This window comes from Nannizzia gypsea, genomic scaffold (genome assembly GCF_000150975.2).
Source record: "Nannizzia gypsea CBS 118893 supercont1.4 genomic scaffold, whole genome shotgun sequence".
In the NCBI taxonomy this organism is placed as follows: domain Eukaryota; kingdom Fungi; phylum Ascomycota; class Eurotiomycetes; order Onygenales; family Arthrodermataceae; genus Nannizzia; species Nannizzia gypsea.
In genome coordinates, this window is record NW_003345198.1 from 2,190,178 (window position 1) to 2,214,049 (window position 23,872).

The 23,872-nt window shown below is 48.9% G+C and overlaps 10 protein-coding genes across 10 annotated transcripts; 5 read left to right on the forward strand and 5 right to left on the reverse strand.

The window, feature by feature from the left end:
* Positions 1 to 3,073: 3,073 nt before the first annotated feature.
* Positions 3,074 to 5,114, forward strand: MGYG_05511 (arginine permease; the record flags this gene model as incomplete). The annotated part of the gene is made up of 5 exons (XM_003172879.1): positions 3,074 to 3,397; positions 3,459 to 3,903; positions 4,010 to 4,560; positions 4,635 to 4,775; positions 4,863 to 5,114. The coding sequence occupies 5 exons, from the start codon at positions 3,074 to 3,076 to the stop codon at positions 5,112 to 5,114; spliced, it is 1,713 nt and encodes a 570-aa protein (XP_003172927.1).
* Positions 5,115 to 5,679: 565 nt separating this feature from the next.
* MGYG_05512 (hypothetical protein) lies at positions 5,680 to 6,080 on the forward strand (the record flags this gene model as incomplete). The annotated part of the gene is made up of 2 exons (XM_003172880.1): positions 5,680 to 5,760; positions 5,793 to 6,080. The coding sequence occupies 2 exons, from the start codon at positions 5,680 to 5,682 to the stop codon at positions 6,078 to 6,080; spliced, it is 369 nt and encodes a 122-aa protein (XP_003172928.1).
* Positions 6,081 to 8,116: 2,036 nt separating this feature from the next.
* Positions 8,117 to 10,844, forward strand: MGYG_05514 (sulfate permease 2; the record flags this gene model as incomplete). The annotated part of the gene is made up of 5 exons (XM_003172881.1): positions 8,117 to 8,387; positions 8,447 to 8,592; positions 8,668 to 9,216; positions 9,299 to 10,129; positions 10,185 to 10,844. The coding sequence occupies 5 exons, from the start codon at positions 8,117 to 8,119 to the stop codon at positions 10,842 to 10,844; spliced, it is 2,457 nt and encodes an 818-aa protein (XP_003172929.1).
* A 108-nt stretch (positions 10,845 to 10,952) lies between these two features.
* Positions 10,953 to 11,368, reverse strand: MGYG_05515 (hypothetical protein; the record flags this gene model as incomplete). Its single annotated transcript, XM_003172882.1, has 3 exons — positions 10,953 to 11,018; positions 11,070 to 11,282; positions 11,348 to 11,368. The coding sequence occupies 3 exons, from the start codon at positions 11,366 to 11,368 to the stop codon at positions 10,953 to 10,955; spliced, it is 300 nt and encodes a 99-aa protein (XP_003172930.1).
* A 37-nt stretch (positions 11,369 to 11,405) lies between these two features.
* MGYG_05516 (D-lactate dehydrogenase) lies at positions 11,406 to 13,307 on the forward strand (the record flags this gene model as incomplete). The annotated part of the gene is made up of 4 exons (XM_003172883.1): positions 11,406 to 11,711; positions 11,784 to 12,840; positions 12,893 to 13,074; positions 13,131 to 13,307. 4 exons carry the CDS (start codon positions 11,406 to 11,408, stop codon positions 13,305 to 13,307), a joined length of 1,722 nt encoding a protein of 573 aa, XP_003172931.1.
* A 578-nt stretch (positions 13,308 to 13,885) lies between these two features.
* On the forward strand, positions 13,886 to 15,141 carry MGYG_05517 (40S ribosomal protein S4; the record flags this gene model as incomplete). Its single annotated transcript, XM_003172884.1, has 5 exons — positions 13,886 to 13,899; positions 13,964 to 14,101; positions 14,170 to 14,454; positions 14,739 to 15,033; positions 15,094 to 15,141. 5 exons carry the CDS (start codon positions 13,886 to 13,888, stop codon positions 15,139 to 15,141), a joined length of 780 nt encoding a protein of 259 aa, XP_003172932.1.
* Positions 15,142 to 16,823: 1,682 nt separating this feature from the next.
* Positions 16,824 to 17,766, reverse strand: MGYG_05518 (hypothetical protein; the record flags this gene model as incomplete). The annotated part of the gene is made up of 4 exons (XM_003172885.1): positions 16,824 to 16,972; positions 17,035 to 17,213; positions 17,290 to 17,548; positions 17,649 to 17,766. 4 exons carry the CDS (start codon positions 17,764 to 17,766, stop codon positions 16,824 to 16,826), a joined length of 705 nt encoding a protein of 234 aa, XP_003172933.1.
* An 81-nt stretch (positions 17,767 to 17,847) lies between these two features.
* MGYG_05519 (alpha-box mating type protein) lies at positions 17,848 to 19,051 on the reverse strand (the record flags this gene model as incomplete). Its single annotated transcript, XM_003172886.1, has 2 exons — positions 17,848 to 18,710; positions 18,760 to 19,051. The coding sequence occupies 2 exons, from the start codon at positions 19,049 to 19,051 to the stop codon at positions 17,848 to 17,850; spliced, it is 1,155 nt and encodes a 384-aa protein (XP_003172934.1).
* A 655-nt stretch (positions 19,052 to 19,706) lies between these two features.
* On the reverse strand, positions 19,707 to 20,978 carry MGYG_05520 (hypothetical protein; the record flags this gene model as incomplete). Its single annotated transcript, XM_003172887.1, has 5 exons — positions 19,707 to 19,810; positions 19,861 to 19,927; positions 20,200 to 20,253; positions 20,308 to 20,837; positions 20,897 to 20,978. 5 exons carry the CDS (start codon positions 20,976 to 20,978, stop codon positions 19,707 to 19,709), a joined length of 837 nt encoding a protein of 278 aa, XP_003172935.1.
* A 769-nt stretch (positions 20,979 to 21,747) lies between these two features.
* Positions 21,748 to 23,841, reverse strand: MGYG_05521 (DNA-(apurinic or apyrimidinic site) lyase 2; the record flags this gene model as incomplete). Its single annotated transcript, XM_003172888.1, has 6 exons — positions 21,748 to 22,629; positions 22,688 to 23,400; positions 23,452 to 23,584; positions 23,642 to 23,687; positions 23,752 to 23,764; positions 23,814 to 23,841. The coding sequence occupies 6 exons, from the start codon at positions 23,839 to 23,841 to the stop codon at positions 21,748 to 21,750; spliced, it is 1,815 nt and encodes a 604-aa protein (XP_003172936.1).
* Between the last annotated feature and the right edge of the window lie 31 nt (positions 23,842 to 23,872).

The window sequence follows — 23,872 nt, forward strand, 5'->3', positions numbered from 1 at the left end:
CTGCTTCTTCTTCTTTTTCTTCTCCTTGCCTGGCTCCTTCAGTATTTCCACATTGACTGCTTTCGTAGCCTTCGATGGCCCTATATCTGTCTTCACTGGAGCCTTTGAAGGAGTCTTAAGCTGGATATGCTTCTTCCCCTTGAGCTTTGGGGCCTTTGAGGTGGTCTTCTTCACCTGGATATCAGTTGGTCCTGACGCTGCCGCCACCGCCCCAGAAAGCTACAATGTTACAAACGGTTGATATTAGCCAGGCGAGTAAGGGCTTAAGAGTGGATGGACGGAGAGACGAGGCTAGGCGAGAAAAGGAGAGGAGCAAGAGGTGAGAGGTTCAGTTTATTTTGGTCATTTTTCTTAAGCCAAACAACTGACAAACATTCAGATATATATTTGGAAATATACATCAAGGCAACAGAGAAAGGGTGAAAAGAAAAGAAACGCCTTACAGTATCGGTACCCATCTTGCTTGGAGGACTATCACTTTGGGCTCAGTGAAAGAAGCTCTGCGCGGAGTCCATATGACCGCCAACTGAGTCCTCTGATACGGCTCAACCACTATGTATAAAGTTGATTGAATGGAAACGGGACGACGAAGCACTGGGGATATTTTATATGTTTGTCTCTCTCTGCTAGACAGGTGAAGGCAACTCTCTTATATGCCTGCTAAACAGCAGGTTGTGCCCTTTGTTGAGGTTGAATCCAGTCCAAGACAAAGATCCTTCGATTCAGCTCAATAATTATACAATAATAGCAGCGCTTCTTAGCCCGTTCTAGCTGGTAGAGGCGCGTAACAGTGCCGGCGATAGCTTTATTGGAATCTATCCTGCCCGAAGGAAAAATATGCAAGTCCAAAAGCCATCATAATAGCGGAACAAAACTTAAGGGAATTTATTATTTTGCAGCGGACGAACACACTTCATCATATATCAAATCCACAGGAACTGTTGCCGTTCACGATATCAAAGCTACCGCGCGGAAAGTACCGTGGTATAATTTCTTCCCAACAACAGAAAAACAGCGGAAGAGAATTCTGCAAGCCTGACCGGATCAGATATCGACTTAAGGAGAAACAAAGGACGCGTTTATCTTCATGCTGTTTGCCGTTTCAGCTCAACCATCGCCAAAGACAGAACGAAGAAAAAACTGCCCTTTGTGGCAAAAAAACGTTAATTAACTAAAGGGGTTGATAACTAATGCCAAGACGCCAGTCAATCTTAGTTAGGGCAAGCAAGGCTTCCTTCAGGTGAAACGAAGATGCGGTCGGCATGTAGAAAACGACGAAGAAACACTGAAGAAGGGCATAGCTCTGAAGGGAGCAACAATGCAGCGCCGGAGATACCGCCGTCGCGTCTGTGCCGAGGCAAAGTATGGTTGCCATTTGTTGATCCCCAGATGAACGATCCTGATTGATTGATATCAAGACTAGTTCACGACATCTGTGTGGTTCATACTGATATGCACTGACTGTGCAGGGCCATGTGGAGGACATGGTTGCTACGCCACCGGTTCCAAAGGAAGCGTGGTGAATCTGGATTCGTCTAGAGAAACCAACGCAGTTTAAGTACTCTGTCTTCCACATGGCAGACGTACATGACTCATTAGTTAACTAGTTATTCTGCAGATGTTTTTTAAGAGAATCCAGGAACTACTATATTGGTCATACCAAAAGCGGGGATGGTCTATTCCTCCAGAGAATAATGGCCTGTTGCGATAACTAAACAATTCCCACTGGAGATTCTCCATGGGGAGCGGAAGTACCCGCAAATGACAACCCTATTGTTACCTATCAATATCGGCCGTCTTATCGTCGCTCCGTTGGACACGATTTGCCTAACTGCCAATAATAACATCTAAAATTGCTGAAAAGGAAAAATTACGGGGTACGAGTACGTCAAACGTACGGAGGAATTAAGGGTGAGAACTGGTCTTGCAACTTATCATCAAATTCCATCTTGGCGAGTGGAGCAGTTTTCCGCCCTTCGAGATAGCCGGCATTACCCCCTGGAGTGAGCAAAAGATGACTCGTATGATACGGAGTACTCACACCTCCAGCTTCGGCTGTAGACCAATGCGGAGCAGCAATTGCGATGGCATGTTGCTGCCCGCTGCGCAGTTGTTCATCGAAGGGCCATTAGAACTGCTTTTCTTGGCTGTTCAACTAACGATGACCCGGTAGTCCGAACATCCAACTAGTTAACTCCGTACGGACATCAGCCGTGTGAGCAAGTCCGAATACTCACCAAGACATCAGGTCTCTCGACTCACAAATTCATATTCCTCAGGCTTGAGCTGTCTGGTCAGTGAATACGTCCTTGTGCCGGGTGAATAACCTTAACACCCCGTTGTATGCTGACACATAAATGAATATCAACCGAGTGGAACACAGCATGAGTCTTCCAGAAAAGGAAAGGTCATGGAAAAATACCCGAGGAACTTCAAAGTTTTCTAGAAGGAAATAAAGTTTTTATAACTATCAACTTCGCCCGCGGGTGGATTCAGGTTCATCAATTTTAAGGCGCCGAGAACATGTCATCATAGAGATGGTTTGTCTGTCCGAAGAGAAGAGGCATGCCCACGACGGTAGAATCAAAGGGTTGAAAGAGATATTTCGTTTCCGGGAGAAAGCTAGATAGGTAGCTTTCCCCCAAACCAGCTACCAAGAATGTAGCGCCCAGTGACGTATGTGTACAATTTCCCACTCTGTGCAAAGTGAATAGAAGGAATGGCAAACGAAGACCGGAATACTTTCATCCCCCCAGGTTATATAGCCGGACGATAAGGTCGAGATCATTTCCGGGGTTTGGACCTGATTCTTAGCCGAGTGTACGGCGAAGTTCCCCATATTCCTCGTGTGCGCTTGTCCGGTGCGGGTACAGAGTCCCAGAGGCGAATTTAAAAGGGCTTTGGTTTCCTCTCCCCACAATCCCAGGAATTCTGTTCTTCCCTCTGACCTTTCTTCCTTCTCCCTTGAAAAAGCTCAAATTCTGGTCTTGAAGGAGAGTTGCCTGTCGATTCTCGAGCAGGTGCTAGGTATCTTCATAGCTAGGTTGGCCATATTGACGTATATACCTCCAGAATGGCCACGGAAAAGGTGGAGGGCGTTTCCATGGAGGAAACAAGCCCGGGGGTGCAGCAATTTGCCTCCTCTAGCTCCGACATGGCGATAGAAGAGAAAGGTGAAGAGCTTGGTTTCTGGACTCGGCTGGGATGTACGCCTGAGTCGTTCAAAAGACGGCGGTTGGCGGGTGGGAACCAGCTCAACCAGACGCTCAAGTCTCGACATTTGCATATGATTGCAATCGGCGGAAGTATAGGTGCAGGCCTGTTTGTTGGATCAGGCTCTGCGTTGGCAAAGGGCGGTCCTGCGTCGCTGGTGATCGACTTTGCGATCATCGGTGTGGTATGTTGTCTTTGGTTAACAGTCTCAGGTTTCAGGAGAAAACTAACATTGATATAAACAGATGATGTTCAATGTCGTCCATGCGCTGGGCGAGCTAGCCATCCTCTTCCCTGTCTCCGGTGGATTCTACACATACTCTGCCCGCTTCATTTCCCCATCGTGGGGATTTGCAATGGGCTGGAACTACGTGTTTCAATGGCTTGTGGTCCTACCGCTGGAACTAACGGTCACATCTCTTACGATAACGTACTGGGAAGTGGATATCAGTGTTGCGGTATGGATAACTGTTTTCCTGGTCGCTATAGTGATCATCAACATCTTTGGAGTGCTCGGATACGGAGAGGAGGAATTCTGGGCCAGTGCGATCAAACTCACCGCTATTGTCATTTTTATGATAACCGCTATCGTGCTGTCGTGTGGAGGCGGCCCGAAGGACGGACTATACGGGAAGTACTGGGGAGCGAGACTCTGGTATGACCCGGGGGCCTTTCGCAATGGCTTCAAGGGTATGTTGGTCCTTCACCACCGGACAATAAATGTGTCTATGTCTTTTTTCTACAAGAACAGGCTATCACCCGAATCTTGACGAGAAAGTTACTGACTGAGGAATAGGATTCTGTTCCGTCTTTGTCACGGCAGCCTTTGCCTTCTTTGGCACGGAGCTAGTTGGGCTGGCGGCAGCGGAAAGCAGAACGCCTCTCAAATCTCTCCCGTCCGCTATCAAACAAGTCTTCTGGCGAATCATCCTCTTCTATATCCTGGGCCTCTTCTTCGTTGGGCTGCTGGTACGGAGCGACGATAAACGACTACTTGGCGCCAACACCTACTCAGATTCTAATGCCTCGCCCTTTGTAATTGCCGCTAAGGATGCAGGCCTGCATGGCTTCGACAGCTTTATTAACGTCATCATCCTTATATCAGTCCTCTCCATCGGAAACTCTGCTGTGTATGCCGGATCTCGAACCTTGACAGCCATCTCCGAGCACGGGTATGCACCCCGTATTTTCTCATACGTCGACAAGGCGGGCAGGCCGCTGTTCTCAACCATATTGGTTATTGTTTTTGGAGGGCTGGCGTACGTGAACGTTTCCGGAAAGGGGCCAGTCATCTTCGATTGGTTGCAGGCTCTCTCCGGGTTGACTGCCCTCTTCACCTGGGGAAGCGTGAGTTTACTACCCTTATTCCCCTCCTAGTACTCTGTGTCACATTTCCTGTTTAGGCGAGCTGACAGAAGCAGATATGCTATTCTCACATACGCTTCCGAGCGGCGTGGGCACATCAAGGTCGGACATTAGACGAGATTCCCTTTAGGGCCTGTTTTGGAGTGTACGGATCTTGGGTCGGCCTATTCATTATCTTTATTGTCTTCATTGCCCAGGTATGCTATGCTTATCCTCGCCCCTTCCCGTCTTTGTCTCAGGTCTTGATATGTGTATGTATGGTGATAGTCTAACCCCTGAAATAGTTCTACATTGCGGTATCCCCACTCAAGGGCGAGGCCTCAGCCGAGGGCTTCTTCAAGGCTTACCTTGCCCTCCCTGTAGTGCTCTTCTTCTGGCTGTGCGGCTGGCTCTGGAAGCGACAGGGCTGGACAAAGATCGAGGACATAGACGTCGACACCGGTCGCCGAGAGATTGACTGGGAGGAGCACAACCGCCAGATTGACCGGATCAAGCAGTCATCCTTCCTCAAGCGAATGACCCATCGATTCTTCTAAGTCTCCGGATAACTATACTCCGTAAACACACAGGTATGTAGGGACGCTAGATATACTCAAGAATCTGATCGTTTGCCTGCAGTGTAATATTTAATCCAATCAAAACCTGTTCAGTAATATTCAAGCATCTGCACTCTCGCATAGCAATTCTTCAGCGGACAACAGATCCAAGCCATGAAAAAGCAAACAAACCCAAGACAAAAAAAGGGTCTCAAGTCTTGATCTTGTTCGCTTCTTGCCCCAGAAGGCCACCAAGAGGCCAAGCATGGCCCCATGGGGGGCGTAATGTGCGCATCCATCTTGCTTCCGCCTCAAGATGGAGATCCAGCGCTGTCTGCCAAAATTGTCATCCAAAACATCCAGCTACTATTACAACGACTCTGAACATCTAGATCCAAAGTAGAAAAGACGATCTGGTTCGGCCGGGAGAGCCGCCCGTATAGCTACATCTTATCGTCCGAGATGCCCATGTACCGCGTCTAAACCCCCTGTTTAGCCAAAAGAAACGACGAGATGAAGATATATATTCAACGTCGTCCGTCGCTTTCAACATCAGCAGCTAATAATGACCACACCGCGCAAACACCGCGATCGGTTGCCCATCCCTCTCCCGCTGGCTAGGCATGGCAGTGGAGAAGAGCCTTGCGTCAGACTGTCGCTTCTCTTCGTGTCCCACAGCAAGGATGCATGCTCCAAGGAGCGACCAGAACGAAGCCGGTGCCCAGGGCGGACAACGGACAAACTGGGCTGCCCAAAACTTCGCCTCCGTCCCGAGAGTTGGTCTGGAGGGCTTCCCGAGATCTGGCTGAGAACGGAGAACCGAGACGAAGGGCAGATCCATGTCTACCGATTCCCGATGCCGTGAATGTCTCTTCTAGCTGCGCCGATGCTGGGCAGCGCCTTGGACGGCCTGAAGCCTTCGCGAGAGAGCCGTCCACTAGTCAAGCCGCGCGAGCCAAAACGTGAAGAAAGCCACTGAGGTACGACCTAAGGAGCTCATTCTACCTAGCGTCTAACGGCCAAGCGGGAATTTTCTGGGGTCTGATATGCATGGAAGGGCCCCCGTCTGCAACAAGATTGAAGTTTGAATTAAACTGTATGTTCGGACTCGCCCCGGGGTCTCGGGTTGCGTTTGGCTCAGGGATGAAGCTCCAAGGCGCATCGTATACCAACAAATAATACCACCGCCGCAGGAGCAGGCAACAAGAAAATAAAAGAAAATATAAAGAACGAAAAAAAGGAAAAGACAAAGGAGAGAGAGAGACAAAGTGAGATGGACAAGGACGTGTGACTTGTCGACGATGATCACGATAATAATAAGAAGATGGACGAGAATGCTAAGACGAGACGAGCAAGATGAGCGTTGCGAGCGGTGCAGGCAGGATTAATCTAAGAGTCTTTCTTGGCCGCCTCTTGGAGGTTCCTCAGATTACTATGGGAAATGTGCTATCTTTCCAAGGCGAGGGAAGCTGTTCCACCGCTGTTTGAGCGCATGGCGACGGGTTGGCGGTTATACAATATCGTTCTCCAGGGGGTGTGGCCATCGTGGAAGGGTGTATGGCAGGCAGCCAACCAAGCCAGCCATGCAGCTGGGGCCATTGCTGCCTCGTGTCTCGAACTACCGGGTGGCTCTCCTAGCCTCCGAGATACATCTCGACAAAGGGTACGCCCACTTCGACAGAGGTTTATTTACTCTTCTTTAAGCTTGAGTTGCAGCCAAGGACTATAGACGTCCAGTTATCGCGATCTTCAGCCGTTCCGTGTCCATACCGTGTCTATAAAAAGCGATCAGGATGCATCCCGACTTTCCCCCGAACGAAACGGTGCGCAGAGCTAGCAGGGCCAGCAGGGGTCAGGGCAGCAGCCGTCTATTGCGACACTGCTACTCCGTACCTAGACTGCTTATACTTGGAGCTGCTAAGGCTGCTTCTGCCAGCATGAGATATTTAGCATCGTTACAGTGGTCAAAGATAAGGAGCACTTGGCCAACTCTATGGCCCACCGCAAGCTTCAACCAGAATCACGACATCCGCAGCCACACTACCCAAGCCGCCAGTAGACAGGCCCTAGCAGGAGAAAGGAGAATAGGCAAGACTGATTAAGGCTTTCCAAGCCCTCTCGTTTAATATTTCCAAGGCTTCTTCTCCCAGTGGCGTATCTCGAACGTGATACGGCTGCCCTGAAGGACCTTTGGGCGCTTTAGGACGGAGAGTATGGAACAGCTTAGCATGGTACGATGTCGGGAGGGTGTTTTGAGAGTCGAACTGTTGGTGCAGACTGAGCCCCGACTGTGCTGCCCCTGCTGAAGGATCCTGACCTGTCCAGCCAACTTTTTATCCTCTTGCCTCGGTGGTAGGGAAGACGGCTTCGGTTCCTCTCTCCACATGGCAGTCCACGAGAATAGTTAACCAGGCCCACGAGAAATGACCATGCAGCTGGGAAATGAAGAAAAAGCAACACCTCCCCAACACGGCATCTTCTCGACCATGGACGCCTGCGTATCTATATACGGCTTCGGAAATATAGTGGAAGCTCCCCGGACGAAGATCGATGGTCTGAACTCAAGGTTTTTGCATTCGTTTAGCGTTTGCGCCAGGAGGCTTCTCGCGCTTGCCAAGTTGCAGCTGACGACAGGGCGGCCATGTATGACGCTACAGGGGTTTCACCTCTAATATACTGCAGCTGGCCGGGCAGACAGACATACATACTGAGACGGAAAGACATATGGTATTGCAGTGTCGACACGACGTTTTCTTTTGTCGTTTCCTTACCCGTCTCCCCGGTAGCGCATGGCTTGATACGACTCTAACCACATGGACAGCTCGTCGCCAAGGGTTTCAATCCAGCCGTCTGTCTCCGGCTGCGAGATATAGTCCGCTGGTACGGAGTATAGATATAAATACCGCCAGAGGTACCTCAACTGGCCGTCTTTTTTTCCATCAGCCAGCATCCATTGTCTAGCAGTAGCGGACAGTAGAAGCAGAAAACACACAGTCATCATCATGTCTGCCAGCAAACTCGGCCGGGCCCTGGCAAAGGGCGTGGGAATCGATGTTGACTATAGAAAGGAGCCCCGGGAGTCGATGCGCACAGCTGCAGAGTCCATACGGTCGCTAGAGCACTTTGACGAAGATGAGCCATCGGCAAAGGAGTGGTTGATGAACCATAGGCCTACAGCGAAGGGCGCAGTCGACTACCTCAATTCTCTCTTCCCCTTCTGGAACTGGATCTTCCACTACAACACCCAATGGCTCATGGGTGATATCATCGCCGGTAAGCTGTCTCCTTTTGCTCTTTCAAGATTTTTATATACATATATGCTGATGGCGTAGGTGTCACTGTTGGCTTTGTTGTCGTACCTCAGGGCATGGCTTATGCTCTGCTCGCCAGGCTCCCCCCAGAATACGGACTGTACACCTCTTTCGTCGGCTTCATCCTCTACTGGGCCTTTGCCACTTCAAAAGATATCACCATCGGAGTAAGTAAACAACCTCAGTCATCCCAACGGAGCCGATTGATCGAAAATTGCAGAATATATCTAACAGACCTCTAGACCGTCGCTGTCATGTCTACCATCGTCGGCAACATCGTCACCAAGGTCCAAGCGAAGGAGCCTGATATTTCGGCCCCTACTATTGCCCGAGCCCTCTCCCTCATCGCTGGTGGGTTCCTACTCTTCATTGGCCTCACCAGACTCGGCTGGATAGTCGAATTCATCCCTTTGGTTGCTATCACCTCCTTCATGACTGGTGCCGCCATCTCTATTGCTGTCGGCCAGATCCCGGCTATGATGGGCCTCCGGGAGGTAAACAACAGAGAATCAACTTACAAGGTTTTCATCAATGTCCTCAAGAACCTGGGTCATACCAGACTTGATGCTGCCATGGGCTTGAGCGCTCTTGTTGTTCTCTATGTCGTTCGCTTCTTCTGCAACTACATGTCCCAGAGACAGCCTAACAGGCGCAAGATGTGGTTCTTCATCTCTACCCTGAGAATGACGTTTGTCATCTTGCTCTATACTATGATCAGTTGGCTCGTCAACAGGAATGTCACCGACTACAAAAAGGCCAAGTTCAAGATTTCTCGGGACCTGTTCCAAAGGGTATGTCTCAGCTCCCACGTCTTTCACAAATAGTTCCATGCTAATTTTTATAGGGATTCCAACATGCTTGGTGTACCCCCAGATTGAGGGAAGACTCGTGAAGGCCCTTTTGCCCCCCGATCTTCCAGCGACTATCATCGTGCTTATCATCGAGCACATCGCCATTTCCAAGTCGTTTGGCAGAATCAACAACTATGTTATCAATCCATCCCCAGGAGCTCGTCGCTATGGGATTCTTCACATCTTTGGTCCCTTCCTAGGTGACTATCCAGCCACCGGATCCTTCTCTCGAGCAGCTATTAAATCCAAGGCTGGTGTCCGCACTCCTCTTGCTGGTATCTTTACTGCCGTCATTGTCCTTTTAGCCCTCTATGCCCTTACCTCCGTCTTCTTCTACATTCCCCTTGCCAGTTTATCTGGTCTCATCATTCACGCCGTCGGTGACCTGATCACCCCTCCCAATGTCGTCTACCAGTTCTGGGAAGTCTCGCCACTTGAAGTCTTCATCTTCTTTGGAGGTGTGCTGCTCACTATCTTCACCGAAATCGAGAACGGCATATACCTCACCATCGCTGCCTCCGCTGGTCTGCTGATCTATCGCATCGCCAAAGCCAAGGGGACTTTCCTCGGTCAGGTCAAGGTCTATCGAGTCACCAAGGACGACAGCCTAAGAAAGAGCGATAGATTCGGTGAAGACACCAAGTTGACCTCCCGAGATGCTTTCCTTCCCGTCGAGCACCAGGACGGCTCAAACCCACAGATTGAGGCTCAATCTCCCCATCCGGGTGTATTTATCTACCGCTTCAACGAAGGCTTTACATATCCCAATGAAGGCCGCTACCTGCACAACCTGACAGAGTACATCTTCAAGGTTACCAGGCGCACCCAGCTCGATGCCTTTGCCAAGCTCGGAGTATGTACACCTTCCCATTCCCTTTATTAATGATATAACTAACAACTTCAAATAGGACCGACCATGGAACGATCCCGGCCCACGACGTGGCGAGGTCATAAATGTTCAAGACACCCGCCCCATCCTCCGTGCCGTGATTCTAGATTTCTCTTCTGTCAACCACGTCGATGTGTCCTCCATCCAAGGCCTCATAGATGTCCGCAACCAGCTCGACCGCTACGCCGCTCCCGAGATAGTGGAATGGCACTTCGCTTGTATCTCAAACCGCTGGACCAAGCGCGCCCTCGCCTCAGCTGGCTTCGGCTACCCATCTCCCAAGGCCCCTGAGCTCCTCGGAAACTGGCGACCGATTTTCAGTGTTGCTGCCGTGGGAGCTGAGGAGGTTGTAAATGACAAGTCTGGTACATCTCATCGAGCCAACGCGTCGTCAAACCCAACTGCCCCCTCAGATGACTTGGAAATTGGCCAGGCACCGTCCTCCGATGACGGCGAGTATGAGGACGAGAAGACACGTGGCCAGATTACGGTCACCCATGTCAACAACGTCTCTAACTCCTTGCCCCGGCGGGTCGCAAATGTGCACAGCATCAACAGACCTTTCTTCCACATCGACATCCAGGCTGCTGTTGAGAGCACCCTGCTCAACATTGAGACTAAGACTGCCTCCGCTAAGAACTCGACTACTCCCAGCATCACCAAGGGCTTTGTTGAGTGATTTTTCCTCGTATCTTTTTTATCTTTTTTTCCCATTCGCATTTCTTCTGTCATGTACTTGGGCTCTGGGTCTCGGGGGTCTTTAACGAATCTTGTTCCATGTTCAGCACTATATCATGTCGTCTTGTTTTTCGATATACCTATATAAAACTGCTTGCTTCTTCTCGTCATCCAACTAGTTACTGTCTGCAGTATATTTAAACCACTTCGTACGTAGTATACATACATAGACGTCAAAGTCATCAACATTAGCACAAACATCCTTTAAGCATATAATATTTAGGTTAACTTGTAAGCTTAAGCGGCTTGGCGTCGCCTTGGCCGGCTTCTCTTCCGGTCCAGGGCAAGGGTCGGCAATCTTGGTGCCGCTTAGATAGCCGACAACGGAACCGCCAGAGGGCCCGAGTGCCGTTTCTGCCAGCGTGACAACAACTGCTCCCTACGAACCAGCAGACTAACTGCCAGCAGGTCGGGGAGCTGTCTACAGATACAGCTGGAACACACACAGGACTGCTCTTCATGCATTCGGAAGCTGTCAGCCAGGGCCTCAGACTCGCACACAATGAACTTCGCGCATCGGCTCCACGCCAGGTCGATCTCGCGCGGGCTGGGGTTGATAACGCGACAGCACCAACAACAACAAAGAAAGACTCTAGCGCGTTATTGGGCCAGCAGTGCGGCTGGTGGAGGAGCTGGAGCATCGTCGGGAGCATCGTGGAAGACGGGCCATGTCGTTAGTGCCCTGGCTGCTGCCATCGGTGCTGGATTTGCACTCGGTGTTTATAACTCTGGACCTACCTCTCTCGGCCTGCCGGGCCCTAAACACGAGGTTTCACCTGTCTACGGCTCGGTCAGGGACTTTGAACGGGTCAATACTCTTCCATAGACTCTTGATATGCATTTGGTTCATGACAATGGCTGACATTTACTGCTGGATAAGGCGATAGTTGAACTGCGGGAGATCCTAGGCGAGGACGCTATTAGCACCGATGACGAGGACCTGCGGCTACACGGATACTCCGAATGGTCCACGGTCAATTGTGACCAGCTGCCTGTTGCTGTGGCGTATCCCAAGTCAACCGCTGATGTCTCCAAGATAGCTCAAGTATGCTATAAGTTTAGGGTACCTATGGTGCCCTTCTCCGGTGGGTCAAGCTTAGAAGGAAACTTCTCAGCTCCCTTCGGTGGCATGAGCATCGACTTCGCTCATATGGATAAGATAATCAGTCTGCATCCAGATGACCTTGACGTTGTAGTGCAGCCATCGATTCAATGGATGGAACTCAATGAACGGATCAAACATTCAGGTCTGTTCTTCCCCATTGACCCAGGGCCATCGGCTAAGATCGGAGGTATGATCGGTACCAATTGCAGCGGCACCAACGCTGTTCGCTACGGGACCATGAAGGATTGGGTTATAAACTTGACCATCGTGCTAGCCGACGGACGAGTGATCAAAACGCGCAGACGACCTCGAAAAAGCTCGGCAGGGTATAACCTTGCTGGCATCTTCGTGGGATCTGAAGGTACGCTTGGACTTGTCACTGAAGCTACGCTCAAGTTGGCTGTCATACCAGAGGAAACACGAGTGGGAATAGCTACGTTTCCATCTATAAGGGATGCCGCCAACGTTGCTATGGCTGTGATTCGTTCGGGCGTACAGGTCCAGTGCGTCGAGATACTGGATGATGTCCATATGGATATCATTAACAGAGCAGGCGGTACGAACAGGACTTGGAAACCTGCTACGACTCTCTTCTTCAAGTTCTCCGGTACTCATAACGGGGTAGCGGACTCGATCAGTCGGACGAAGTCGATTGCTAAAGAGCATAATAGCACGTCGTTTGAGTTTGCTAAGACAGACCGGGAGGGCCATGAACTGTGGTCTGCTAGAAAGCAAACTCTCTGGAGCATGCTGGCTCTTCGCAAAGAAGGCTCAGACGACGTTTGGTCTACGGATGTTGCTGTCCCGCTATCTAGGCTCCCTGATATCATTGGTACGCTCCCTCCGTCCCGTAAATACCTAATATACCTGCTAACATTTTATAGAACTCTCGAAGAAAGACCTTGACGAACTAGACCTGTTTGCTGGTATTGTCGGACATATCGGAGACGGCAATTTCCATGAAGGCATAATTTACAACAGGAAAAATCCTGAAGAAGTATCGAAGATTGAAAAGTGTGTCCATGACATGGTCGACCGAGCCCTCGATATGGACGGGTCTTGTACTGTAAGTTTAACATCGTGCTCTATATACATGCCCCATCTAACAACAATAACACATAGGGCGAACATGGCATTGGCCTAGGAAAGAAGAAATACCTAATCAAAGAGCTAGGCATGGACACTCTCAATGTCATGCGGAGCATCAAGCAATCTCTTGACCCGTTATGGCTGCTGAACCCAGGCAAGATATTCGATGCGGTGCCTGGTGAGGAAGAAAGGAAATCAAGCAACAAGTGATAATTCTCAATTTCTTCTTAGCTTTCGGTTTTCGGCATTTTGTTTTTTGCCTTTTTTTTTTAACTTGAGTATCGCGATATGATCTGATTTAGGTTATTATGTCCCAGGGAGGCTAATTGATATGGTTATTTGAGCGGTATGTACGATCATGACAGGTCGTCTAATAGCTGCTTGGCTTGGGTCAGGCGGTCTGTATATCGGTATGAATCGCATGATAGTTATGGAAATATTAATGGTTTTGCCTCAACATAGTCATCTACACTAATTCGCCTCCTTAATTCACCTATCGTATCAGAGAGAAGAGGAAAGACAATGTACTCCGTACGCAGAAGTTCAGGAAGCCAAAACGTCCTCAAGAGAGTCAAAAGTGATCGATCAGTAGATGACTAATATGTTACTAAAATAATATATTACCTAATCATCAATAAATACCCAAAGCAGAAGTTAGGGCTAGGGCTCGCGAATCCACAACTTCCCATTTTCACCTTCCATCGACAGTTTTTTTCATCTCTCCAGCGACCAGGCGACACAGACGACTTCTCGACAAGCACAACTCCAACGTCGACAAATACATCAATATGGGCCGTGGACCGTACGTACAACCTATCTACACTGATAATATTTGATGTCAACAGCGAATACTAACAGCACAACAGAAAGAAGCACCAGAAGCGCTTGAGCGCACCATCGCACTGGCTCTTGGACAAATTGTCCGGAGCCTATGCTCCTCGCCCATCCCCCGGTCCTCACAAGCTGAGAGACTGCCTTCCTCTCATTGTCTTCCTCCGTAACCGGTTTGTTGCCCATCTTTTTTTTATCCAACCCCGGAGCTTAGCAAGCGGTCATTTCTAACACCCAGCAGTCTAAAGTACGCCCTCAATGGCCGCGAGACCAACTCTATCTTGATGCAGCGCCTGGTCAAGGTCGACGGCAAGGTCCGCACCGACTCGACCTACCCCGCCGGCTTCATGGACGTGATCAGCATCGAGAAGACTGGCGAGAACTTCCGCCTCATCTACGACACCAAGGGCCGTTTCACCGTGCACCGTATCCAGGCCGAGGAGGCCGAGTACAAACTTGGCAAGGTCAAGCGTGTCCAGCTGGGCAAGGGCGGAATCCCATTCTTGGTTACGCACGATGCTAGAACGTGAGTTTTTGCACTCTTGTTTTATGCGTCATTCAGTCGTTGGACCAAGGTTTGGTTTGATTCCCGTCGTGCGTGGAGCGAACGGAGATGGAAGTTGAAGTTTGCGAGACGGATGACGGGATGCCATCATACCACAATACCATGGCATTCTTGTTGGGTTGAAATAAACAACGGATGTTGCCGTTTCAGTCCAACGAGAGCAACGACGTTCATATACTATGAACATGACGCTGTTTTTTTTTTTTTTGGTTCCTGTTTTAGACTATAAGCTGACATATCTCTAGCATCCGCTACCCAGACCCCAGCATCCGTGTCAACGACACCGTCAAGATTGACATTGCCACCGGCAAGATCACTGACTATGTCAAGTTCGACACTGGTGTGATTGCCATGGCCACTGGTGGTCGTAACATGGGTCGTGTTGGTGTCATCACCCACCGTGAGCGTCACGATGGTGGTTTCGGCATCGTCCACATCAAGGATGCTATTGACAACACCTTCGCTACCCGTGAGAGCAACGTCTTTGTCATCGGCCAGGAGAAGCCCTGGATCAGCTTGCCCAAGGGCAAGGGTGTCAAGGTATGTCTTGTCTCTCGTCCTCCTATCATTATCTTGTACTTGTACTAACTATCTACCTAGCTCACTATTGCTGAGGAGCGTGACCGCCGCCGCGCCATGGCTAACTAGAGTTTTTCTGGTCGCTGTAAAAAAAAGACAAAAGAAATCAAATAATAAAAAAATATTCACAAAATAACCCTTTTTTCATTCTTGGGGCAGAGCAGGCGTTTTATGTTTTGACTCGGCAGTAGTCTGTTCTACTCTTTGAAACGGGTGGTTATCTTATCCTAACGAAGCAATGTCAACTTAATTCACGTTAAATGCCATGCTCCTTGACTTATGAACCTGTATCTCGTCTCGTAGCCTGCCCTGTTGCTGTCTTGTATAATAACCTTAACCTTCGTACTTATCATAAGTTAGTTAAGTTAGGCTTTTGGGCCGCAAACGTAACAAGGTTGGTGCAGCACCTGCGTGGACGAGTCTTGTTCTAGAACCCGCCTCCGTCGCCATCTCCCGTTCACTGAAAGGTCGCTGTCACTGACAGGGTTGGCGGTTAGCAGGGCTCGTCTATTGGCTGGGCGATCATGCAGTCACTGTCACCTCGCATGATGTGATGCAGCATGCAGCAGTCAAGGCCTGATCCATGGCTGCCTTAGCAGAACCACAGCACCGGGTAGGACGTATTCTGCTCACCGAATCCATCGTATATATAAAGGAAGACCGACCGACGTCCTCTTCTTGTCCTCTTTCTTCAGCATCTTCGTCGACTTTTTTTGCGGTCTTCATCGCTAAGTTCTATAAATATCTCTGTGCGTCCGTGTGTCTCCCCCTGGCCCGTGTGTCACCCTTAAGCGAGCGCTAAATTACCTAATCCCGTCGATCTCCCGATCCAAACTCCGGCGTATCTCCATCGCATGTCCTGCTGCTCCGCTTCGTCCCTTTCCTCTCCTTTTCTGCTCACTTGCTCTGCTTCGCTCCCAACCTCCCGCGCAGACTCTTCAGCACCCAACCCCTCCTTCGCCGCCTCCTCTTTCCCCTCTTTCCCCCGCTCGCCAGCCTCCCCAGAGAATCTTCTACAAGCTCGCTGATGTCCGCTTTGGGAAACCAGACAAAGACTTTGTCCCCTTGAAAGGAAGCTAAAAGTGGCGCTAGTAACGACGGTAACGGCGTGACGGAAAAAGTCTGGCTGGCGTAAGTTACGTCGTGTATTGCGCTAGTAACGGCCGCCGTTCCGACCTCCCCGCCCCCGCATGGCTGATGACTAAGGCAACAGGACAAGATTAGTCATCATGACAGGGGTTGACATGGCGACGACATCAAAGGACAACATGACATAGAGCACAGATGGAGGGATAGAGATTGATGGGTGAGAATGAGAGGTAGGCCGATAGAGGTAGTAGACCATGTTATTCGGTAGTTTGCTTGTACTAGGAGTCATGAGGTTGGAGCTCTGATCTAGATAAACAGTGTACATAGAGAGATATAGATCTAGATAGAGACGGGTAGAGATGGGGCAATGAAGAGGAACGAGTCTCTATAGCAACTCGTCTGTTTCCCAGTATACATTGCAGACCAGTTTCTATGGCAACTTGCCCACAGGAGATAGCAACGTAGCTGGGGTAATATAGACATAGATGTCCCTTGAGCTGCTTGAGAGATAGGTGAAGGTGAAGAGTAAATTGAAATCAATCTCTGTAGCTAACTGTCATACATCCTGCTTTTCCATATCCCCATCTTCCTATGTCCCTATATCCCTATATTCCTCCTTAGTGTACAAATTCAACCTTGTCCTCTTACAACGCCACAGTCTACTAGTAGCCGGTATAGACTCCGCTAGTCATGTCTCTGTCGGCCTTGAGGTCTGCCTCACGCTCAGCCAGGGCTTTGGCTCGAGTGGAAAACAAATCAGACATCTCCTTTATCATGAAGTAAGTAAGGCGGTTTCTCGTCATGCTGGTAACTATATCATATTCTCATTAGCCATGCTCTCGTTAATATAGTTCAAGTAGAAGTGAAACTCACAAAAGGACATGGCGTCCTCGGGGAAGCTCCCAGTAGCTCTGATAATCAAGTTTCTCTCTGCAGTGGACATGAAGGGGATCTCGTTGAGGGCCTGGTAAGCCAGGTTGTGGGCGTCGATGCGGACTTGAGCACAGCGAGGATCGGGACGCCAGTGCGACTCAACCATGTTGACTATTTCTCTGTAGGAAAGATGTCAGTATATACATCGCCATAATATAACTCTAGAAACAAATGGAGAAACTGAAATAAACTCACCCGGTGAAGTACTCGCGGAACGCTCTCCAGTACATGCTAGCCGGCCCATGCTCCCTAACGTGCTTGTAAAGGCGGAAGTTTGCTTCGTCCTCGAACAGGCGGGCGTTGGCCTCAAAAATTGCACGATGTGCGTCCTTTGATTGCCCGTTCTCTCTCAGGATCTCTCCATCTAGTTCAGGAATCTCGAGCTTGTTGGAAAACTTCAGTTTTTGGCCGTTGAAGTCAGCTGGGTATAGTTCATATCCGAGGAGAAAGTACACTGAAAACTACAGTATTTTGGGGCGTCTTTCTAATTAGAATCATCTAAAGTACATGCTTGCTCTCCATAACATACAGATCAACGTCTATTCACCACGAACCATCCTGAGCTCCTTGCCTCAGACTTAACTCCATCTCATTTGTGACGTCAATGATGCCAATATGCGTGTCAATCCCTTCCTGTGATCCATTCATTATCGTAAACTGTACCATACCCATCCTTGAAACTCCATATTCCATGCCATAGAAAATCAACAACGCCTCATTCGTGTCATAACGGGAAAGGAATTGGGTAACTCATCACATGTCAACATAGTCATTAATATCAAAGTTGTCAAACTGAGTGCAATATGGGTTGTAAACTCGAGTCCGATTCCCAGGGTTGAATAGATCGTAGTACCCATCATTGTTACCAAATGGGAAGTTGTTCATGGCACGACGCAGATCTCCCTCAAAATCAGCCTGGGAGTAAGTGCCGGAGTTTCTCGCATTGTTGGAAGGAGCCGCAGGAGGCGTGGTGGGATTGTTCACTGGTATGGCTGGAGTAAGATTGCCGTTGGTCGGAGCAACGGACGTGTTTACCTGGAGACCCTTTGAATTACCATTTTCCTTGGAGGAGTTTGTGTCTGACGCTGTAACATGTTCTCCAACTTGAGATGTTGCATTTTTTCCGCTGAAAGAGAATCTCTTGGTGCTGTTTGCTTTAGTGGCCGGGGACTTTGGAGTCGACTGAGCTGAGACCGCCATGGAAACCGCGGCACCTTGGTTTTGAGAGGCACTGTCTAAGTGAATACCTGCGACATAGCCAATTTGATAGCAATAGTGAACAACATCGTCAACAGAAAGGTTTGTCGTCAGGTCCATGGGATTGATGTGTGCATTGGGGTTGGATTTTATGAGCGAAAATTGCTTGTTTTCAGTCGAGACAACTTGCAAACCCATGGTATCAAGGTAGCTTGCAACAGAAACGAGCCCAATGAACGGTCCTATCAGAGCTAGAAATGATTCTAGGGTGACCTGTCCAATGTGCTTGTCACGGATGACGGAGTAGGCTTTGGCCACGATTGCCCACTTCGCTTTGAATGGATCAGAGCTCCACAAGAGACGAAGTAATCCAGACTTGACTTTCTGGGAAAGATCGGGAAACGCAGCAGAGTAGAAGCCTATGCAAGGTTAGTCTTGCTTGGATATTGTGGACTACAGCTCACTTACTTCGGAAAGCAATGAAGGAGTTCAAGGGTCTCAGTTTGGCGTTCTCTCGAGGACGTTTGCGTGAAGCAGGCCGAGTAATAGTTTCGGTTGGCTCAGGAGTTGTCATGGCAGTAGAAGAGGCTTTTGAGGGTGAGACCTCCCTGTCTTGAGTCGAGTCACTTGCAGGAACTCTCGCAGTGGCCACTGTAGAGGCGTTCACTTCCTCCATGAATTTTTGGACCTGCTCAGGAGTCAAGGTCGTCAACAAGTTGCTGAATGCGCGATGTACCGCAGAGACTTCGGTTCCAGACATCTTGAAATGCTGGAGGTACCTTGTCTCGCTGTTTCTGATGGATATCGAGGGTTTTAGATCGAGTAAGAGCAATGAACAGTAAGGAAGAATGAGTTGTAGAATCTGATGTTGTTGAAAGTTGAAATGAAAGTAGAGAAGACCTGGGAGCGAATATGTTTGAGGTGAGGAGTCGTTCTGTTGATGGCTGGGAGGTGAACTTGCAAACAAAGAGAGCATCACCATAATATTCACCTTTTTGGAAATGTGGTTCGCCCTTGTATGTAAAATTTAAGCGCCCACTTTAAATACGCCCTGGTATTAAACGCGTGTACGGTAAAATACCAGCCCACTTTTGAGTTTGAGCGGATTTTATTTACTTGCCAAGAATGATGAGCTTTACGGAGTACCATATGTATATAACTGGGTGTGTGCAAGATGGTAAGATATAAGATTAGGAAAGGTCGTAGGAATCTCTATCGCGAAGCGTTTAAAGCATTCTTCACTGATAAGCTGGAAACCACTGAGTAAATTTTAAACTGTCATTTTTTTTTTTTGGCCGGCATTCAAGTCTTTGTCAATGCTGATGCAGGAAAGCCTGATGGGTATGTGCAATAAGCTACATGGAAACCAAAGTGCCTTGCAACGTCGCGATTCCACCTTCAACAGAAGCAATGTCCTATTCAGCAGCGTCTGGAGCATCCTCCACAGTTGTACGGTACAGCATGACCCTCACACTCTCCTCCCCGTGGGCGTTGATCACATCGTCTCCTTCAAGGCGTGCTATGTCGCAGTTAGCATTTATGTCAGAAGAGGCTCTAGAATCCTCTCACCAATTATATCATTGAAGCTTTCTAATCGATCAATGACACGATTATGTTTGGGGGTTGCCATGCGGCGCTGAAGTAGCGTTAGTATAATCCAGCAGCCGCTAAGTCATGCATGCACCGGCCAACACGCACCTCATAATAGGGATTTGGGGTCAGCGTCATCTGCTCATATGCCAGAAATTAGATTAATAAGTGTAAGAGAAAGGGGTGTAAGATTAACGCACCCATGTACCTCGACGCTTGACTTTACTGTCCGGGTAAAGGGCTGCCTGGAACATAGAGGCGGTTTCCTACATTTTCCTAGGTTAATAAAAATTCGGAAAAACAGCAGCACATACTTACCTCAGGAGTTCTCTGAGCGAAATGCTCGTCGGAGGCAGGCTCCGAGCCATTTGCCTATAAAAGTTAGCAACCAGGGTAGCAAGTACTTGTATTTCCGAAAGGACTTACTACTTCTTCTCTGTAACGTCTGGTTTCGATGTATGTGTTTTTCAACCACATCCTATGGAGAGCCAATCCACCCATTGGCATCATCTGCACATATCCATTTGGAGGATCTTCGGAGAGCGCAACGCCACTGCCTGGGCTGCCTTTCAAGAGGAACTGCTCCCAAGGCTTCAACTCGGGCTTGAACGAAGGGCGGTTAATGCTCTGCAGGATTTGTTCTTCATCTCTAGCAATAAGATTTGCACGTAGACGAATGCTCTCCTCAATGGACTCGCTCTCTTTATCTTCACGTTTCTTGACCACTTTAGCAACACTCTCCTGTAGGATTTTGAAAAAGCGTTCCTGGGCAGTTGGTGTAGGGAAAAGATCCGGATAATTGGTAAGCCTGGTCAGCTCTTGGCGGACGCTTTCAGTCAGGCGTTCTGCCTCCTCTGGAGAGAGATTGACTTCATCTGGACGGTAAGTGTCCAAGAACGTCTTGTAAAGGGAGGCAAGGAAGTCGATGCTACACTTGCGGACGGCAACGCCATCTCCTGCAAAAGGGGTTCTCAGTACATTGATATATCGAGGCTTATTATCATTAGGTTCCTACCGTTGAGCAAACCAGGGTCATACTCGGACCACGGGAGGACGATGCGTGGTTTTGGGGGCGGAGGAGGCGGGATTTCAAGCATGGTAGGACGTTGCAAGTGGTTCTTGATGTTTGGTTGTTGTGAGATATAAGTTGAAACGTAGGGGTTGAAAGTTGGTACGTGAAGGAGTTGTTTGTTTGTAAAAAGTAGAAGTTCGTTGTTATGAAGGGAGCGAAGAAAATTTTTCTGGTTGCTATGCCACCGCGTTTCCCAGAGAGGAAATCAAATCAAAACAAAACAGCCATTAGCGCCAGAAAGACCTATGCGCGGTATTAAGGGGTACGTATTCTGGCAGGTGGGAGTGTGTGGTAGCAATACTCCCATTAGAATCAAGACAGTACCAAGATAACCTCCAGGGGTAAATGCGCACTTGGTATCCGAGGAGGGGTGAATTTTATCAAGTACAGGCAGTGAGTCACTATTAATAGTGGAAATTCACTCTATAAACATGTATGATAATGGTACTGCCATTTATAAGACGTTAACAGAACCTGTACTCCAAGGACTATCAATTGTGTGTTAATTGAGGCCTACAAAACCATGGGTTATGGTAGGTAGAGGTATAACTATCTACTCTCCAGCTTAGCTAGAGACACTTGACTCATGCCCTCAGCCGTCATGATGGCCATCATGACATGTTGACATGTTGATATCAAAAAGGAGGTTGAGATGCTGACTAATACAGCAGAAGCTCTCGGATGCGTTGAGGAGCCAAAAAGAAGGCAAAAAGCGCCAATAGCGTCGGGAATTTGGTAGATGTCCAACTTTGCGTATAGATGTGACTAGACTAACATTCTTTCTCTATAGCTGGTCAGCTTGACCTCCAGTCACTGCACCAGATGAACGTCGGGCAGCGCCATGGAGTTCCTGACTCTTTATCACCACTTGGGCCAAGCGGCCTCGAACATATCCAAAATGATCGTCCACAGTTTATTCCTGGCTTTTTGGTGACAAGAGAAATACAATCCTCATCGTGGCCCTCGCACTTAGGTACTGGCTTTTTTGTGAACATCTTTGACCACGATTCGGTTTGGCTGAATAAGGACGCAACGGAACTGTCGGGAGAGGCACTGGCCGCTCTAGTGGGTAAAGAGCCACCCCGCTCCATTGTGGATGACAGCCCACTGGTAAGTGTAAGCCTTGCTTCAGTTTGAGCCTCCTGCGGTGAGTCACTGGAAGTTGTGGCATTTTCCTCGCTGACGGCACGGCTGGTCCTTTCCGACTTGAAAAAACCAGCAAGAGTTTGTTGGCCGTTGCTTCGAGCACCAGCAGGCCGGCTTTTTGGTTTTAGTCGCTTAGATGGGGGGGTTTGTGCTGCCTTGCTGTGCGATCGCTTGGAAGGGGGATTCATTGTTACGGAGGGACTTTTACTTTCTAGTGCACTTTTTTTTGCCGTAACCGGATCAGGCATTTCTAGTCCAGCCTGGGTATCAGTTGCTATTGACGCCTTTATTTCGCTGTTGGTCCGGGACAAAGAATGGTTTCGGAACATATCCTTAATATTCCTTCGGCGGTCAAACTCTGGTATCAACTTTCCCGATAGCGGTAAGGGGGTTATTTTGTTAGAACGAGGCTGTTCTACTCCATCTTCGAATGCTCCTGTGGGGTTCATGATATCCAGAATGTGAACGTCCCTCCCTTCAAAAGGCACCGTGTCGCTTATAGAAGCATAAACAGGACAATGATCCGAGCCCTGTTGGGTAGAGTTAGCATTTAAAACATCAATAAAAACGTTCAAATTCGACACATACCATAAGACCCTCTTGAATATTAGACTCAACAAACCAAGGCCTGATATCATCGCTACAGAGGATATAATCGATCCTGGAGCCATAGTTACCTGGTCGAGCATTTACTCTTTGCTCCCAGCATGTATACATGCCAGTGCGGTTGGGATGAAACTCCCTACAGAGGTCTCGAAGAACAGGAGAAGCCTCGATATCATGTGTCTCTTCTGTTGAACCCACACGCCGCACCAGTCCATTGAAAAGACGCCTGGCAGGAGAAGACACGTACTCTTCTTCAGTTTCCGTATTTTTCTTAATCCTTTCTGTAGCTGGAGCTGAGTCAATCGCGGCAGGGGATATATTAAGATCACCCGTCAAAATGACTCGTTTCCCCATTTTTATGAGGTTCCTCACTCGGGCTTCGAGTAAACTTAAGAAGCCAAGTCGAAAGCCATCTCGAGATTCATCCCGGTTCGCAGGGCAGTAGACGCCTATTAACACAAAAGCAGGGAATTCCACAATTAAACATCGCCCTTCCGAATCGAGGGTAGTAGGATCTACTTCAGAGAGCTCCTCCATTTGTTCAACAGACGGATACCCACCGATCTGCTCTGAAGCAGTTAACTGACGAAAGGGGGTTGAGGAGTTTGGCGGACAAAGGGTGCCAGTTATGCCTTCCTCGGCACGGATAGCAGCACATTTTGAGCTGCGGGTATAAATCACAACTCCGGAATAACCTTGAAAGTGTCAACACGGACACTGGCGAAAGTTATGCAAAGTGTATATACCTTTCTTTTGCCTTGGGAGGCTGAAATAACAGTCCCACCCTGGTACAAGAACCATGTCATCTTGTAAATCTTTCCGTTGGATCTTTGCTTCCTGGAAAACGACGATGTCTGCCTCCAAGATATCAAACATTGCCTGCGAGCCACGCATTAGACGAACACTCGGCCAAAGTTCTCATGGGCCATAACGTACCCCGAATGTCCGGTTTCCTCTCCATGGCTCGTATGAAAACGGGTTCCTAGGAATAAATTATCAGTACAAACTTGGTCGTCCGTACAGCTGCTGCCTGTCGCCTACGGTACCTTATCCCGTTTACTACAACAGTGTTAGTCTCGTCAACCACTTATATTGCCACCGAACTAACCGTTCCATGTTGTTAATCGCAGCGCCATCTTTCAGCGTATACCAGCATCCTCACATCAT